The sequence below is a fragment of the Schistocerca nitens genome, chromosome 1 (genome assembly GCF_023898315.1).
Source record: "Schistocerca nitens isolate TAMUIC-IGC-003100 chromosome 1, iqSchNite1.1, whole genome shotgun sequence".
NCBI lineage: Eukaryota > Metazoa > Arthropoda > Insecta > Orthoptera > Acrididae > Schistocerca > Schistocerca nitens.
The window spans coordinates 514535979-514556141 of record NC_064614.1 but is presented as its reverse complement, the minus strand read 5'-3'; the positions used below and the strand labels follow the sequence as shown (position 1 = coordinate 514556141).

General features: G+C 38.4%; 1 protein-coding gene across 1 annotated transcript in view; it reads left to right on the top strand.

Annotated features, from left to right (window-relative positions):
• The window catches only part of LOC126258163 (transient receptor potential cation channel subfamily A member 1), a 441338-nt gene that overhangs the window by 370646 nt on the left and 50529 nt on the right, over positions 1-20163 (top strand). The window contains exons 17-18 of the mRNA XM_049955623.1: positions 6660-6786; positions 6888-7157. Coding sequence (XP_049811580.1) covers positions 6660-6786; positions 6888-7157 — 397 coding nt within the window. The remainder of the gene's footprint in view (positions 1-6659; positions 6787-6887; positions 7158-20163) is intronic.

Here is a 20163-nt window from a genome sequence, read left to right as displayed (position 1 = left end):
AAACACACACTCGCATGGCCATGGCTATTACTTGGTTATTGAAAGTAGTTGGACAGATGACTTCACAGTGCACAACAAGATGAAAAAAGTACCAGGGATACAACAAAAAGAGATAGAGATTCAGAAAGAGAGGGAGAGGGCAGAACTGGGGGGGGGGGGGGGGGGGAGAAAAGTGAGAGGCCTTAGGCCTTGGAAAGGTTGAGCAGTGGGAGAAAACAGTGCATGATCTGGGGGGGTGAGGTGTGATATGGACAGAAGATATAAAGGAAAAGACAAGATGAGACAGTGGAGGCAGCTTAGCAAAGGATTAGGGCAAGGGGATTGCAAGAACACAGGATATGCTGAAGAGACCATTCCCATCCGCATAGTTTGGAGAAACTTTTGCTGGAGGAGAGTCTCCAAATGGCCTACATAATTTGTGTTGTCATATGCAGTTGTTCAGCAACTGGATGTTTTTGATTTGACACAGTTTGGCAGTGCCATTCATGCAAGCTAGCAGTTGGTTACTTTTCATGCCCAAGAATACTGTAGATTAATTGCAGCAAACCTGGTATATAACAGGGCTGCTTTCACATGTGTCCTCTCCTTTCATTGGATAGGAAACACCTGTGACTGGACTGTGGTAGTAGATGGGGGATGGATGTATGGGACAGGTCTTGCACCAAGGCTGATCTCAAGGGAATGAGCCATGGGGTTTAGGATTGGGACTAGTATTGGAATAGGGATGGGAGGAACTCAGGGTGGAAAAGGAGATAAAGGTGAAGATGAAGAGAAAGAAAGGGAAGTGAGGGAGAAAGAGGAGTTGGAAAGGGGGGGGTGAAGATGGAGGGGGGAGGATTTGGAGAATACCCACGCGGAGGGGGAGGAAGAGTAGTGGGAGAAAGCAGGTTGTTTAGGTTGGGTGGGCAGTGGAACACTACTTTTGGGGATGGGGTAGGATTCTGGGTAGGATATTCATCTCACGCCATGCCACGAGGTAATCAAAGCCCTGGTGGTGGATGTGGTTGAGATTTTCAAGGCCCGGGTGATACTGGATGATTGGAGAAAAGCTGGTCATTGGCTGGTTAACAGGTTTTCTACTGTTGGAGGAGCGGATGGTGTGGGAGAGTTGTTTGTATGTGAGCTGGATTGGATATTGTCTATCAATAAAGCTCTGGTAAGGTTATCAGTATATTTTGAAAACTCTTGCTTTGCACTGCAGGTGCAGTGTCCATGGTTGATAAGGCTGTAAAGAAGAGACTTTATGGCATGGAATGGGTGACAGCTATCAAAATTGAGGTGCAGTTGGTAGTTGGTGCACTTGATATGGGCAGATGTATTTATGGCACCATCTGAGAGGTGGAGACTGACATGAGAAAGATGGCTTGATCAGATGAGGACTAAATGAAGGGGATTTGGTAACAGTTGTTAAGGTTTTGGAAGGAAGAGCAAAGATTACTCTTGCTGTGAGCCCAGATCATGAAAATGTCATCAGTCACCTCCACTATGACAGCTTGATAGCTGTCACACATTCCATGCTAGAAACTCCCTTCCTTACAGCCTTGCCATCCTTGGATGCCGCATCTGCAGTGGAAAGCAGGAGCTGTCAAAATATACCAATTACCTTACCAGTGTCTTTACTGACACATACTATCCTATCAAGTTCATCCATCAACAAATCTCCCATGCCATCTGCTCCTCTTGACACCTGTAAACCTATTAGCCAGCCATCAACCAACTCTTCTCTGAAAAGCCAGTATCCCCCTGGCCTTGAAAACGTCAACCACATCCTCCACCATGGCTTTGACTCTCTTATGTCACGCCCTGAGCTGAGGGATATTCTAACCAAAAGTCCTACCCACATCACCCAAAGTAGTTTCCTGCTGCCAACACAACCTACAGAATATTCTTGTCCATCCCTGTTTCAGTCTTACTCCCAGTCCCGCACCTGATGGGTTGTTTCCTTGTGGTCAACCCAGGTGCAAGACCCACCACCCACCCACAGCCTCATAACACAGTCCAGTCAAACACACTTCCTACCCCATAAAAGGCAGTGCCTGCCACATGTGGAAGCAGCCATGTTATGTATCAGCAATGGTGTACCGCATTCTATGGGGGAATGACAAGTAACAACTTTCAACCCCTCTCACTTCTCTCTCTCCCTCTTCGCCTTTACCCATCTCTCCTTATCAAAATAATTGGTATTTGCTGAGGCTGCAGGAGTGTGTGTGTTTATGTCTGTGTGGTTGTGTGTCTGAATGTGGATATTATTGCTGGAAAAAGAGATTGTGCTCAACAGCTGTTTTCTATTATGTGTTACTTTGTTCCACACATTGATCTGATATAGCTGGGTGTTTACCTCCATTATTGTTATAAATAATAATAACTGGTAAAATTGTGACATGAATAGAGAAAACTTATTTGAAATGTCACTGTTAGAAAACTTACATATGTGTGTCATATTTTATATAAAGTACTGCCTGAAGGCTATGTGTCATAACTCAAGTTCCCAGAATTTTTTTAAAAAACTAAATGTCTGTGGTAGAAGATTGGGTTCCAGAATTGAACTCTGCTTACTCAGGAGAGGAAGATGGCATAGAAGGAAACATTTTAGACAGAGTTTAAGTTTAGAAGACATGAATATGGTGGTGAAGGTAACTGTGACCATCTCCAGGAGACCATTCTCTGAGATGCATGTCAGCGTTTTACAGGGTGGGCAATATGTAGAATGTGTTTGACAAACATCAGTTTCTTTTTTAGATTTCAGTTCCATGTGTTGAAGTTAACGTGAACTGCATGGTAAAAATAGTTCCATCATTTGCAAGACTTGTGAAAATCCGCAAAGTTATTCTAAGTAGGTTATTCATATGATCAGTTATTTAACTGAATTTTGTACAAATCAGTAGAATTAGTTGACAATGTTATAAATACACAGAAAATGTAGTATTAAAGCTAGAGGCTTCTGCTGTTTATAGAATTTTTTCTTGTTTAAAATGCTATCCAAATACATAATAAACTAAAGCTTACAGTTTATGACTGGTAGTATTATCTTTTCTTGTTTCAAGTGCTATGAGACTACGCAATAAAATAATAATTACATAAATGAAGAGTGCTCAGCTTAACAATATCTCAGCCAATGTCAGGACCTCACAAAATTTATTATTATAACATTTTAACCTGCAATATTGTGCAGTTTAATTATTTATCATGTTTAGCATTGTCCATTGTGAAACTATAACTTCAGCATTAGGAACAAGTCTGATGCACAACACTGGGCAATTTATTGTATCTTTGCTTATAGTGATTGGTTGCCTAAGAACTAGTGTTCCTTTCAGATGCTAGTCTGTTGTTTCCTGGAGATGGCCTAATAAGCCTAAAACTAATATGAAATAAACAAAAATCTGTAGAACTTAATTATTTAACCTTGAATAGGAATTACATGTTCTGATTTGCAGTATGGCAAGCATAACGACATTCATAAATGGATCTCAGGAAAACCACAGCATTGATTCGCCTTGCCTGGCCATCTATATTTAGGTTTTACTAAATCAGTTGTGGTGAATAATGGTAGCTCCATTGAAAAGTAAATAACCAATTTCTTTCCCCATTTTTATCCTCTCTGAGCTTATATTCCATCTCCAATGACCTCATTGTCAACTGGCCACTAAACCATAATTGGCTTTGTTGAAGATCTTTGCAAACATTTAAACAAAATTTAGTTTGATCCTCACTTCCCTCTTAAATACACACTATAGACACACATTATAAATTAAATATATGTGATTGCCAACACAGTAGAACCCTTTAGATTTGACACCCAGCAGCTTCCATGTTGAGTTCACCACTTATTTACTCAAGTACTTTCATTTTCCCAGAGAAGTCATAATACATCCATTCCACACCTCCCTACCCCTTAAAAATGCAAAGCAGTCGCCAAGGATCAGACCTGGGACCTGTGCATCACTACACACTGACAGTAACCAGTAGACTATGTAAGCAGTCTACAAGGATCAATAAACATTGAGTGTACATAGAAGAAAGACTTTGCCATACACTACACTACATGCATGTCTTCCTTGATGTGACACTAGATATATGTCTTCCTTGATGCCAAGGGCTAAGGCAATACAAGTCACAGTTATGATGGAAAGATTTAGTTGCATTCACCAAGTGAGATGACTCTACAGGCTGAGGCAAATGCTCTAAAGATCCTGAAGAATGTAGCTCAGTTTTTTGGTGCAAAGAAGTAGTGTTTACATTGCATTACAAACTGGTACTTATACATGTGGAATGAACTGGAATCTTCAGCTGTCAAAGAATTGTGGGTTTTCATTTAATGGACTGAGGTTTGCATGCACACATATACATATCTGGGAGAATGATTCATCTGCTGCCTTTTTTTTATTAAGGCAACAAATATCCAGAAAGACTTGCAAGGCTGATTGTCAGAATCATTCAGGTATATCAAGTTGGAATCAATGCTGAGCTACTGATTTCAAACATTTTTACTAAGTTTGTTCTCATGGGAACGAGTAAGGGAGATGAGAGACCTATCTTAAAGGAAGGACAGCATAGTAAATAGAATTATTACTGGCAAAAATAGCTGGAACTTGACCAGAAAGCTCATTGTAATGTTCCATCAAAATGCAATGAGCACTTGAATCTAAAGGAAGGAACTGTAATGTTGGTACAGGAAAGAAGATGGTCATACGGAATAACAACTGATGTGCTATGCTTAATGTGTGGTATGTTTGAAAATATGTCTATATTTGTACATTCTACATTTTTAAGTACAACCAGCTTCTATATTAATTGCAATGTACTCTGTTCTGAAAACTTTGTAAGTTTATTCACTCATATTTACAATATGAACATCACTATCCAGTATAACATGAAGTCATTGCTTCAGCTCTATCTCTATAACAATAGACAAAATATTATAAACCCAATGATTTATTTTCTCTGTCACTGTTACTTGCTAGCAAAAAATATTTCCTATAAGTCCATTTCAAAATCTTCACGTCACTGGAGTCCTCGTTTCAATTTACTGATACCATGAAATCATCTTTTCTTCATTCAAATTGCCACCAAACTGTGAGATGTCCATTTTATGATTGTAAAGTCATGATGGTAATATTTATTGATATTCTTCAATTGATGCATGCCTAATGGTTCCCCAAAAAATGTGCATGAAATAAAGTACATTTTGGCACACCTACTTTTGTTCAGTTGATATATCTTTCTTCTTTCTTATATTCTATTTCCATCACTTTGCTTTCTCCTGCCCATGCCTTTTTCTATTTTCTTTCTTCCTCTTTCTGCACCAATTTGATAAGCAGATATAGTTTTTTTTCTTCTTTTTTACTTTTTCTGCATTCTTATTTTCTTCTGCAGTGTCCCTCTCCCATTTTCTTTCCTCCTCTTTTCTTTATGCTTTCTTTTCTTTTGCACCATGCTTCTCTTTCCTCAGACAGTTCTTCCCTTCTGCTTTTGCTCTCTGTTTTTGTTGTTGTCCTTCTTCTTCTTCTTCTCCTTCTTCTCCTCCTCCTCCTCCTATTTTGCATCTTCATTTTCTTCTACTGCACCTTGTAATTTATCCCCTTGGTAGTATGGGAGTTGGTGATGAAGCATTGTCAACTCATTACTCACAACATGTGGTAGGTTCTAGTAAGGACTATCAGATCAGTCCAGTGTCCTGCATTCTTTTGATGTTTCAGTTAATGTCAGCTGGCTGGGCCAAAGGATGGGATATTATCTGATACAAAATTATTCATTCTCTTTGTTCACATTATATACCTTTTTAATTACAGATTCCTTATTACAGTAGGGGAATACTTCTCAAATTACTGAATGTGGAACTCCATCATACTTGCAGGATAATCTGATGTTCTAATTAATTTCTCCTCCAGTTGACCATGTTTGCTCAAGCCTGCTTCAGGTTCTCCCAATGATACCAAAACTTCTCCCATTCCTCTTACCATAAAACCTGCATTTTTAAAGAGAACTCTTAAATGTGCATCTTCATCACTGTTAGTCTATTTCACAAACTGTACCTTAAACATGATTTCTCTCTCTTCTCTATTATGCTGTATATATCTTCCTACTATGCTCTTGGAAATAAATCTGTGCTCTGCATCTGTACATCCAATCCACACAAAGTGCAAAATTCACACAAAGATCACAGACCAGAAGGGTTTTTTGTTCACATTCCACCTATTGCAATGCAATCCTTAGTGAAAGTTGTTTCTACAGTGTTTCATTCATTGCAACATCCTTATACAATATGAGTTCGTGCTCCCTCTCTAGTGACTTCTCTGACAACAGCACATTAACACTTTATTTTTCTACTCTTTTTGCTAGTATGTGATGCAAGAAATCTGTATCTTTAGTTCATCCCACTTGAAACTTGAATTCAACATGCACTCCTTATGCATGTGACACGTAACACACAGGTTGCTGGAAAGCAACAATACCACATGTCTTCTTACAGATCATTGTGGATGATAGTGCTGAATTTCCGAGTTATTGACAGAAGTTAGTGGTTTGATTTAACACAGATGTTAAATTTATAAATTCAGTTTGTACATATTTGTAAAACTGTTTTTCAGAGTAAATGTTATGCTATTTAGTAAGAGTTGTTAGTCTTAAATAATAACTTTTCTTTTTTTTTTTACCAACAGATTTGATCAAGTGGGGATATATGTTGTTATGTTTCTGGAAATACTTCAGACACTCATTAAAGTACTTATTGTCTTCTCAATACTGATAATTGCATTTGGTCTTGCATTTTATATACTACTTTCAGAGGTAAGTTTCCAAGCTGATAATGTTATTGAAATAATACCCTAGCACATTAAATGTATCACAAATATTAAATTATTAATGCCACTTTCATCATCTAATTACAGGGAGCACATCTATCTTTCAGAAATGTTCCAATGTCTTTAATTAGAACATTTTCCATGATGTTAGGTGAAATTGATTTTCTTGGAACATATGTTCGACCATATTATCTCAATGAAGAAACTTTCTTGCCGTATCCACTTCCAACATTTATCATCTTGGGGCTGTTTATGGTGCTGATGCCAATTCTGCTGATGAACTTGCTCATTGGTTTGGCTGTTGGTGACATTGAATCTGTTAGAAGAAATGCACAGCTGAAGAGACTTGCAATGCAGGTGTGTTAATCTACAGTGCCAAAATGTTTTACTCTTAGTTACTACAAATGTTGTACACACAACTGTACGTGGATCTGTCCAGATGTGTATTATAAAAACTCCAATGGCTCTGCCAAAAAAACAGTTTCCGCTTATTCTGATTACCCTCTCCTTTGAATTTAAAGAATCGTAATGTCTTGCATGATAGTTGGTTAATGTTGGTTAATTTATGATATCATGATATATGAGAAAGCATAATGTTTCAGAAGCTAACTGGAACAAACAGAAACCCAGTTACATATTACAATTAGTGCAGATAATCATTGTGGTAGTAAGTGTTTTAGTGATTTAAGGAACAAAATTGTAAGACACAATATCATAAAATAAACAATGCAGTTATGTGTTATTATAATTGAAGTTAAAGACCAGAAGAACTTCTGATCCTACACATTCTCCACTGAGGATACCTAGTTTAGTTCCCTGGCTCTTGAATATTTTGTGCTATTTATTCAACTGTGAGATTGTATTTGCTCATTAAGTGTTCTATTACGTGAAAATGGCATGATAGATATTGAAATCGAATATATTTTTATGCACAATGCAGCTTTTCAATATACAGTTGAACTACACTGCCTCCGGCCATGGTTGACACGATTACATTTTTAATACTGATGGTATGGAGGAGGTCATCCTGTTTGAGATATCTGACTATATTTGAGCTCATAATATGTTTTGACCTGATTTAGTTTTTAATTAATTAATTAATTTATTATTTATTTGTCCCGTAGATCAAATCAGTACAATGGCTTGTACAACTGATATGGCATAAGTCAATACAAATATACAGTTTACAGGAGTCTAAAACAGTAAACAAGAACACAGAAGAATGATTATTTTACATTACCTACCAATTATGTTACTTAAAGTTACAGCTTTACAGAGAATTGTTACATGATGTTGCAAAATTGACTTAATAACATTCAGCTTTGATACATTATCATGCATTAAGACAATTTTGATTCCAAATATTCCTGGATGGTATAAAAGCAGTCTTTTATTAAAAGAGATTTCACCGTCTGTTTGAATTTATTTATTTCTTGGATTTCTTGTATAAAAGTTGGAGGATGGTTATATAATTTTATTCCCATGCACTTGACACCATCACTGTACAGTTTTTGTTGAGTGGGGAAGTATTCTTACAGAGGTTTTTGTTCTTGTGTCATAATCGTGGTAATCCATATTTTTGCTAATTTTGTTGATACTTTTTTTGGTAAAGAATAATAATTCCAGTATGTATTGGCATGGGAGGGGCAAAATGTTTAGTTTCTTAAATAATGGTTTATAAGTGTCTCTTTGTTTTTTGAACATAATTGTTCGGACTATTGTCTTTTGCAGTTTGAATATCTTAATTGATTCAGAATTTTGGCCCCAGAAGATGATTCTGTAGTTAAGTACAGAGTGAAAGAGTGCATGGTACATTGTGGTTAGGGTACTTGTGTTAGTGATGTTCCTTATTGATCTAATCATGAAGCATACTTTACTAAGTTTTGTGCTGGTAACGTCAATGTGCCTTTTTCATGTGAGTGTATCAGTAATATTGACCCCCAAAAATTTTATTTCATTTTCAAGTTTAACATTATTTTTTTCCAGTGATATAGTTGGTAGTAATGGATTTCTATTTTGGGCAGTGTGGAAGGTTATTCCAATTGTCTTTTTTGCATTAAGAAGCAGCCTGTTACTTTGAAACTATCGACTTATTTGATCTGTGGTCCTATCTATATTAGATTGGAGAATTTGTTCAGGCGCAGATATGAGTACAGAGGTGTCATCAGCTAACAAAAGGGTTTTAGTGCCTGATAGGCTGTGAGGAAGGTCATTTATGTAAAGTAAGAACAGCAAGGGGCCCAGGGCGGAGCCTCGGGGAACGCCTTGCTTTATGGTATGTATGGAGGAATGTACAGTGCTAGCTGTACCTGACAGCTTAGTTTCATTTAATTCGAGATACTGCTGTCGATCTTCCAGATAGCTTTTAAACCAGTCATAGGCATTTCCTCTTATTCCATAGGAATGCATCTTTTGCAAAAGTATACTATGATTAACTATGTCGAAGGCCTTTGTTAGATCTAGGAAGATACCTATGGCTGGGAGTTTTTTGTCCACAAGCTCCAGTGCATGATCTAGAAATTCTTGTATTGTGTCAGTTGTAGCTTTCTTACTTTGGAAGCCGAACTGAGCAGGTGACAGGATATTTTCTTTGTCTAGAAAGGACATGATTCTGGTGGCCATTATATATTCAAATACTTTACTAAAAGTTCAAAGCAGTGCAATGGCTCGATAATTACTGGGATCCTCTTTGCTTCCATTTTTGTGGACAGGTATAATTTTTGCAATTGTGAGCATACCAGGAAATGCACCATTCAGGAATGAGAAGTTTATTATGTGGGCTAGGGGTTTACTGATAAAGTTCTTGCAATTATGAAGGAGGAAGCATGGAATTTGATCTTGTCCAGCAGATGATTTTTTTTTTTAATTTTGTTATGAAGTGTCTTTTCTATTTCAATTTCAGATGTAGGCCTTAAAAATAGAGTCTCAGAGCATAAGTTTGGTTCTAGTTGTAAGGGACAGTTATTTTTAAGATGGTCAGCCAGGTTTTCTACTGTTTCTGTAAAGTAGTTATTGAATTCCTCTGCTGTTTCTTTCCCACTGGAGACTAATTTTCCATTTATTTTTAAGGTAATATCACTTTGTAGTTGTTTTCCTCTATTAGTATTCATATTAATAAGTTGCCACATGCTTTTGCTCTTATTTGATAACAATTTGAGGTAGTTATCATTCTGTGGCTTTTTGGCTGTGTTTACTACGTTCCTTAATATATTTTTATGTAGAGTAAAGTATGACTTAAATGCTTCACTACTGCCTAGTTTGGATTTGCTAATGTAAAAAAGTTCTCTTTTTCTTTGTGATGATCTAATGATTCCTGGGGTGATCCAGCTGGAGAGTTTTCTATCTTTGTTGATACATTTTGTTTGTAAGGGAAAGTGGCAATTAAAATAAGAACAGAAAATATCCAAGAATGCTTCATATTTGCTGTCTACTGTTTGAGCCTCATATACATTTTGCCAGTTTTCATTTTGTACATCAAAGAGGAAAGTATGTATGTGGGTTTTATTGAAGTTTCTCCCCTGTACAGTGATTTTATTGTGTTTGTGACTGTTATTTTGCAACCAGACCTGCATAATTAATGCATTGTGGTCTGAAAATTCTAGTTTGACGGAGGATACAGTACAATTTATGTTGCTTGCTACTTGATCCAGACAAGTGGTAGTGTGATTTGTTATCCTGGTTGGAGTGTTGACCATTAGGTCTAGGTTGTAGCTGTTCATAAAATTTTTAATGCTTAGATGGCTAGAGTTTTCTGAGAGAAAATCTATATTATAGTCACCACATATTAGAACACTATATGATTTTCTTTTACTTAGATTTTCTATTACTGGTGCTAGATTTTTGTAGAAAGTCCCTATGTTACCAGAGGGTGACCTGTAAAGTGCTATTATATAAACATTTAGATCTGTAAGCTCTACACCTGACAGTTCTATATCTTTTTCAATACTATACGAATTGCAAATATCAAGAGGTGTAGCAGTAATGTTGTCTTTTACAAATATGCAACTACCTCCACCTTTGTAAGATGTTCTTGAGAAGTGACCTACGAGTTTAAAATTTGGTATCACAACACTTTCTATTTTAAAAGATCTCATGAAATGTTCATTAATAAATAATATCTGTGTATCTGACAGTTCACTTGCACTTGATAACAAAATTTCTAAGTCATTAAGTTTGGTTTTGAGCCCTTGTACATTATGGATGTATACTTTTAGATCAAGAATTTTTTTGTTTAATTTTTTTATACATTGATGAGGAGCTTCAGACTTTACCTTATTTACTACAATTTGCTGATGGAGTCCTTTGCAAGTTTTATGGTGTATCTTTAACTTATTTGATGATGCTATCTTTAACTTGTTTGGTGATGCTAAGTTTCTTCTTTTCTCAGAGGGGGATAGAAAAAATCCTCCTTCTTGGATATATTCCACCTTGATCTTAAATTAACACTGTACAAAGACTGTCCTTTTAAGTGGAACGAGTTGAAGAATACAATATTACATGGAGGGAAAGAGAAGAAAATTGACAATACTACAAGCAATAAACGTAAAAAGTATATGACATTACTCTAAAGGTTTCAAGAAAAAACAACAATATATGTAGAAAGTATACAATGCTATATATTACAGTAACGCTCCATTCTACTTATGTTTCATAGACATTTCCTGCCGAAGGAAGGGAGACCTGTTGAAATACTTAAAAAATGACAATCTGCCCCCTCCCAAGAGAGATATATTACGCAACATGTCAGAACCCTTTTAAAAACAGTCATAGCATAAGCCAGACAAATGGCAAATGACAACAATGTGGCAGCATCCTCAAACAAAGACAAGGCAGTGTGGAATATCATAATAAATGAAACAGATCAACTGCCCTGTGAATGTGAAAATACAACACTGACCTACAACTATTCCTATTAACTAATCCACAAGAACTTGTAAATACAATTACCATGGCAGTACTGTAAAGCAACTACTACAAAGTAAGGAAAGTCCCACATCTACATACAGTAGATAAACCAAAATACAAAAATCTTCTGTAGACTCCATATTCTTCTGGGAAACTACTTTTGACAAAATTATATTAAGCACAAGGAGCCTTAGAAACAAATTATCATCTGGAATCAATGACATTCCAGGTTTCATCTTAAAGAATTGCATCAATAAAATAGCTGTCCCCTCACTAATGTGTACAACACATCCCTGATGACAGGTCCATTTTCTGATTGTATGAAAGTAGCAAAAGTTATTCCAGTCTTTAATAAAGGTGAGAAAAATAATGTGGAATACTACAAACCTATATCATTGTCACATGTGTTAAGCTTCTGGAGAGACTATTCTATCAAAGATTAATAAACTTTCTAGAAAAGAACCCTCTCAGAAACTCAGTGTGGTTGAAGGAAAAATAAATCCACAATAGGTACATGCTCTATGTTGTTGTGCTCTTCAGTCCAGAGTCTGGTTTGATGCAGCTCTCCATGCTACTCTATACTGTGCAAGCTCTTCATCTCCCAGTACCTGCCACAACCTACATCCTTCTCAATCTGTTTAGTGTATTCATCTCTTGGTCTTCCTCTACAATTTTTACCCTCCATGCTGCCCTCCAATACTAAATTGGTGACCCCTTGATGTCTCAGAATATGCCCTACCAACCGATCCCTTCTTCTAGTCAAGTTGTGCCACAAATTTCTCTTCTCTCCAATTCTATTCAATACCTCCTCATTAGTTATGTGATCTACCCTTCTAATCTTCAGCATTATTCTGTAGCACCACATTTCACAAGCCTCTATTCTCTTCTTGTCTAAACTATTTATCATCCACATTTCACTTCCATACATGGCTACACTCCATACAAATACTTTCAGAAACAACTTCCTGGCACTTAAATTTATATTCGATGTTAACAAATTTCTCTTCTTCAGAAACGCTTTCCTTGCCATTGCCAGTCTACGTTTTATGTTCTCTCTACTTGACCATCAGTTATTTTGCTCCCCAAATAGCAAAACTCATTTACTACTTTAAGCGTCTCATTTCCTAAACTAATTACGGCAGCATCACCAGATTTAATTTGACTACATTCCATTGTCCTCGTTTTGCTTTTGTTGATGTTCATCTTATATCTTCCTTTCAAGAGACTGTCCATTCCATTCAACTGCTCTTCCAGGTCCTTTGCAGTTTCTGACAGAATTACAATGTCATCAGCGAATCTCAAAGTTTTTATTTCTTCTCCATGGATTTTAATTCCTACTGTGAATTTTTCTTTTGTTTTCTTTACCGCTTGCTCAATATACAGATTGAATAACATCAGGGATAGGCTACAACCCTGTCTCACTCCCTTCCCAACCACTGTTTCCCTTTCATGCCCCTTGACTCATATAACTGCCGTCTGGTTTCTGTACAAATTGTAAATAGCCTTCGCTCCCTGTATTTTATCCCTGCCACCTTCAGAATTTGAAAGAGAGTATTCCAATCAACATTGTCAAAAGCTTTCTCTAAGTCTACAAATGCTAGAAAAGTAGGTTTGCCTTTCCTTAGTCTATTTTCTAAGATAAGTTGTAGGGTCAGTATTGCCTCACATGTTCCAGCATTTCTATGGAATCCAAACTGATCTTCCCCGAGGTCGGCTTCTACCAGTTTTTCCATTCATCTGTAAAGAATTCGTGTTAGTATTTTGCAGCTGTGGCTTATTAAACTTATAGTTCGGTAATTTTCACATCTGTCAACACCTGCTTTCTTTTGGATTGAAATTATTATATTCTTCTTGAAGTCTGAGGGTATTTTGCCTGTCTAATACATCTTGCTCTGTCTCATACATCTGGCTCTCCCAAGGCTGTCAGTAGCTCTAATGGAATGTTGCCTACTCACGGGGCCTTGTTTCGACTTAGATCTTTCATTGCTCTGTCACACAGTATCATATTTCCTATTTCATCTTCATCTCCATTCTCTTCCATTTCTATAATATTGTTCTCAAGAACATTGCCCTTGTATAGACCCTTTATATACTCCTTCCAGCTTTCTGTTTTCCCTCATTTGCTTAGAACTGGGTTTCCATCTGAGCTCTTGATGTTCATGCAAGTGGTTCTCTTTTCTCCAAAGGTCTCTTTAATTCCTGTAGGCGGTATCTATCTTACCTAGTGATATGCATCTCTACATCCTTACATCTGTCCTCTAGCCATCCCTGCTTAGCCATTTTGCACTTCCTGTCGATCTCATTTTTGAGACGTTTGCATTCCTTTTTGCCTGCTTCATTTACTGCATTTTTATATTTTCTTCTTTCATCAATTAAATTCAATATCTCTTCTGTAACCCAAGGATTTCTATTAGCCCTTGTCTTTTTACCTACTTGATCCTCTGCTACCTTCACTATTTCATCTGTCAAGTCTACCCATTCTTCTTCTAATGTACACTCCTGGAAATGGAAAAAAGAACACATTGACACCGGTGTGTCAGACCCACCATACTTGCTCCGGACACTGCGAGAGGGCTGTACAAGCAATGATCACACGCACGGCACAGCGGACACACCAGGACCCGCGGTGTTGGCCGTCGAATGGCGCTAGCTGCGCAGCATTTGTGCACCGCCGCCGTCAGTGTCCGCCAGGTTGCCGTGGCATACGGAGCTCCATCGCAGTCTTTAACACTGGTAGCATGCCGCGACAGCGTGGACGTGAACCGTATGTGCAGGTGACGGACTTTGAGCGAGGGCGTATAGTGGGCATGCGGGAGGCCGGGTGGACGTACCGCCGAATTGCTCAACACGTGGGGCGTGAGGTCTCCACAGTACATCGATGTTGTCGCCAGTGGTCGGCGGAAGGTGCACGTGCCCGTCGACCTGGGACCGGACCGCAGCGATGCACGGATGCACGCCAAGACCGTAGGATCCTACGCAGTGCCGTAGGGGACCGCACCGCCACTTCCCAGCAAATTAGGGACACTGTTGCTCCTGGGGTATCGGCGAGGACCATTCGCAACCGTCTCCATGAAGCTGGGCTACGGTCCCGCACACCGTTAGGCCGTCTTCCGCTCACGCCCCAACATCGTGCAGCCCGCCTCCAGTGGTGTCGCGACAGGCGTGAATGGAGGGACGAATGGAGACGTGTCGTCTTCAGCGATGAGAGTCGCTTGTGCCTTGGTGCCAATGATGGTCGTATGCGTGTTTGGCGCCGTGCAGGTGAGCGCCACAATCAGGACTGCATACGACCGAGGCACACAGGGCAACACCCGGCATCATGGTGTGGGGAGCGATCTCCTACACTGGCCGTACACCACTGGTGATCGTCAAGGGGACACTGAATAGTGCACGGTACATCCAAGCCGTCATCGAACCCATCGTTCTACCATTCCTAGACCGGCAAGGGAACTTGCTGTTCCAACAGGACAATGCACGTCCGCATGTATCCCGTGCCACCCAACGTGCTCTAGAAGGTGTAAGTCAACTACCCTGGCCAGCAAGATCTCCGGATCTGTCCCCCATTGAGCATGTTTGGGACTGGATGAAGCGTCGTCTCACACGGTCTGCACGTCCAGCACGAACGCTGGTCCAACTGAGGCGCCAGGTGGAAATGGCATGGCAAGCCGTTCCACAGGACTACATCCAGCATCTCTACGATCGTCTCCATGGGAGAATAGCAGCCTGCATTGCTGCGAAAAGTGGATATACACTGTACTAGTGCCGACATTGTGCATGCTCTGTTGCCTGTGTCTATGTGCCTGTGGTTCTGTTGTGTGATCATGTGATGTATCAATAAAGTTTCCCCTTCCTGGGACAATGAATTCACGGTGTTCTTATTTCAATTTCCAGGAGTGTATTTCTTTCCCCATTCTTGTCAATCGTTCCCTAATGCTCTCCCTGAAGTTCTCTACAACCTCTGGTTCTTTAAGTTTATTTAGGTCCCATCTTCTCAAATTCCCACCTTTTTGCAGTTTCTTCAGTTTTAATCTACCGTTCATAACCAATAGAGTGTGGTCAGAGTCCACATCTGCCCCTGATCTTTCATTGCTCTGTCACGCAGTATCATATTTCCTATTTCATCTTCATCTACATTCTCTTCCATTTCTATAATATTGTTCTCAAGAACATAGCCCTTGTATAGACCCTTTATATACTCCTTCCAGCTTTCTGTTTTCCCTCATTTGCTTAGAACTGGGTTTCCATCTGAGCTCTTGATGTTCAAGCAAGTGGTTCTCTTACAATTTAAAACCTGGTTCCTGAATCTCTGTTACCATTATATAATCTATCTGAGACCTTCCAGTATCTCCAGGCTTCTTCCATGCATACAATTTTTTTAATGATTCTTGAACCAAGTGTTATCTGTGATTAAGTTATGCTCTGTGCAAAATTCTACCAGGTGGCTTCCTCTTTCATTCCTTACTCCTATTCCATATTCACCTACTACGTTTCCTTCTCTTCCTTTTCCTATTATTGAGTTCCAGTCACCCATGACTATTAAATTTTTGTCTCCCTTCACTATCTGAATAATTTCTTTTATCTCATCGTACTTTTCATCAATCTCTTCGTCATCTGCGGATCTAGTTGGCATATAAACTTGTACTACTGTGGTAGGCATGGGCTTCGCATCTATCTTGGCTACAATAATGCGTTCACTATGCTGTTTGTAGTAGCTTACCTGCATTCCTATTTTCCTATTCATTATTAAACCTACTCCTGCATTATCCCTATTTGATTTTGTATTTATAACCCTGTATTCACCTGACCAAAAGTCTTGTTTCCCCTGCCACCAAACTTCACTAATTCCCACTATATCTAACTAAGACCTATCCATTTCCCTTTTCAAATTTTCTAACCTACCTGCCCGATTAAGGGATCTGACATTCCATGCTCTGATCTGAAGAACACTAGTTTTCTTTCTCCTGATAACTAAGTCCTCCTGAGTAGTCCCCGCCTGGAGGTCCGAATGGGGGACTATTTTACCTCCGGAATATTTTACCCAAGAGGACACCATCATCATTTAACCATACAGTAAAGCTGCATGCTCTTGGGATAAATTACAGCTGTAGTTTCCCCTTGCTTTCAGCCATTCGCAGTACCAGCACAGCAAGGCCGTTTTGGGTAGTGTTACAAGGCCAGATCAGTCAATCATCTAGACCATTGCCCCTGCAACTACTGAAAAGGCTGCTGCCCCCCTTCAGGAACCTCACATCTGTCTGGCATATGCTCTATATAAAAAGCAAAAAGCAATTGGGATCTTCATAGATTTTTCAAAGGCATTTGACATCATAGACCTCAATATTCTACTTGACAAACTGCATTCATGTGGCATCAGAGGCATCCCTCTGAACTGGTTCAGAGCATATATCTCAAACAGGAAACAAATAGTAGCAGTAACACACAGTGGTCATGGACATATTGTAACTTATTACTGTGACACAAGCTGTGCCCCAAGGTTCAATACTTTGACCAACTCTCTTCCTTCTTTACATTAATGACTTACTATATAACATCAGTGCCACTACCAGTACACTCTTTGCAGATGACATCAGTATTCTCCTTACCAGTAGAAATGACCATGAGCTGCAAGAGGTCATAACTGAAAGTGTAGATGAACTGGGTCATTGGTTTGACAGAAGTAATCTGATAGTTAACACAAAGAAAACCATCTTCCTAAACTTCCACCTGAGAACCACAAAATTTATTCCTGATAGAACTACATTGCTCTGTATTATCCCACACATCAGAAACAAGATTTTTAGGCCTGTAGGTCCAGGACAACCTGAAGTGGGACACACACATCAGCAAATTGAATCGTAGGGTGAATCAAGTGTGCAATGCCTTACGTATTCTCACAAATTGCAAAAGCACAGAGGCTGTCTGCACATCTTAATATTTGCAGTTTCATAGTGTACTGCTGTATGGTATCATTTCTGGGGAGACTCCACACATAACAAAGACATTCTCCCCACCCATTAAAGCCAACTGGCAGCCGTAGACCTCTCTTCCAAAGTTCACTTCTTCCTCTTGGCAGTCTCTACCTATTTGAAACATGAAAGTTTGTTAAAAGTAATATCACTAAATTCAACAAAAATGTGAATGTCCATGATCATAGTACAAGACAAAAAATTAAACTCTGTGTTCAAAATATGCATATCTCCACCTTCAAAACTCACCATTTAACCAAGGCATCCAACTACACAACAGTCTGCCACCAGAAATAAGGGACAGGAAGTCTCTGCCTTTGTTCAATAAGGCACAGAAAACCTTCCTGCTTGATCATTGCTTTTACACAGTGGCTGAATTTTTGGCCCATGTGTGTGAAGAGAAATGTGAAGTTAATTGCTGGAATGAACTTTGTACAAGAAGTACACATTACTGTAAAATAAATGTAAAATAGTTTTGTGTTTATACCATCTAAAATAAGCAGATTGTGTTCTCTACTTTAATTATGCCAACTAGGCATGCGTTTTGTGGTTACGAGAGAGAGTAATGGGAGTAAAATAATCAATAACTATGTAAAATCATTCTTGTACATTTCTATCACATCACCTCATGTCATCAAACCATCATATCATGCTACAAATTGTCCAATATCAGTTGTTTGTTTGTGCATCGCCATGTGCATGTCTTGTGCAAAAATGATTCAAAGGACAAATAAATAAAAAGTAATGATATGAATATAATAGAGGGAAACATTCCACGTGGGAAAAATATATCTAAAAACAAAGATGATATGACTTACCAAACGAAAGCGCTGGCAGGTCGATAGACACACAAACATACACACAAAATTCAAGCTTTGGCAACCAACGGTTGCTTCGGCAGGAAAGAGGGAAGGAGAGGGAAAGACGAAAGGATGTGGGTTTGAATATGTCTGCTTGTGTCTGTATATGTGTGGATGGATATGTGTGTGTGTGCGAGTGTATACCCATCCTTTTTTGCCCCTAAGGTAAGTCTTTCCGCTCCCGGGATTGGAATGACTCCTTACCCTCTCCCTTAAAACCCACATCCTTTTGTCTTTCCCTCTCCTTCCCTCTTTCCTGACGACGCAACCATTGGTTGCGAAAGCTTGAATTTTGTGTATATGTTTGTCTTCTTTATGTGTCTATCGACCTGCCAGCGCTTTCGTTTGGTAAGTCACATCATCTTTGTTTTTAGATATAAATAAAAAGTAAAATTTACTGTGTTGAACTGACTGTTTATAGTGATTCAATAAATAAATAAGAGCAGAAACAAATACAGTAGCAGATAAATATTACTTGTCTTGCTAGGTCAGTCTCAGTGTCTGGATTGACATCTTTGTTCCAGTATAAACCTTTAGAATATTTGGTTCAGTGTTTCCCATATAATAAGCAGCTGGAATATTATGTTGCATTTAAACACAGTCTTCATATATTGCTGTGTTCTAAACACAATTTTTACAACAGCACTTCTTAAAATTACAGTGAGCAACATTCATGTGCTAGACAAAGAACATAGTCGATCAGAGAGTAACATGCCAAATTCAGTAGTTGCTAAACCCATGGCATGCTTGGTGACCCAGCTTTTATTACCTTTTAGAACAAGATGCTGTGTAAGTTAGTATTAGCAGATCTATGTAAATTGAAATTGTTTTTCAGTACTGTTTTCTTGAAATAATTATCCATATGAAGATTTATACACCTAATATTTACTAACAAAGATTGCAAATTCTGACAATATGAAAAATTGAAAAATAGTAGCATCCTGTAATTTTATATGATCAATTTAATTATCAGTATTAAAATTAGAGAAATTATAAATGAAGACAGAAATTTTGTTTATGTAAAAAACTCAAGCATAATAATATTGTCTTGACTGTAGATTAATTTTTAGATCATGTAAGTTGACATTTGTGGTTACTAATTTTCATGGTTCAAGATCGTTATTACAAAATGGATCAACATGAATAATAAAAAATATATTGTCATGAAAACAGTCTTTTAGGAATCAGATATGTTCAAAAATGTCTTCAGATGCGGAATATATTATTTAAGTATGCAGGATGTATACGACCCGGGACAACCGGGAGATCCGGGAAAAACCCGGGAATATTTTCATCCGGGAGAAAACCGGGAAATCCCCGGGAATTTTTCGTTGTTTTAGTTTGCAGTTAAATTTTTGTAGTTTTGACTGGTATGAATGGATACTCTAACAAAGGATATTACTGTATCCCGCAACTGCAGAATAATACTGCAACAATAAAACGTGAACGAGAAAAAAAAAAACGAAAATAAAACATAAATCGCAATGGAAATGTGCCATATACAACAACAAAACACAGTGCTCATACAAGCGGTTGCCAACAGCAAAAAATGTCATAGGCTTTAGGAAGACTATGCAATGCTTCCTAAGAACAAATTGCCTCCGATGAGCGTGACGTCACAACTGTTTAGAT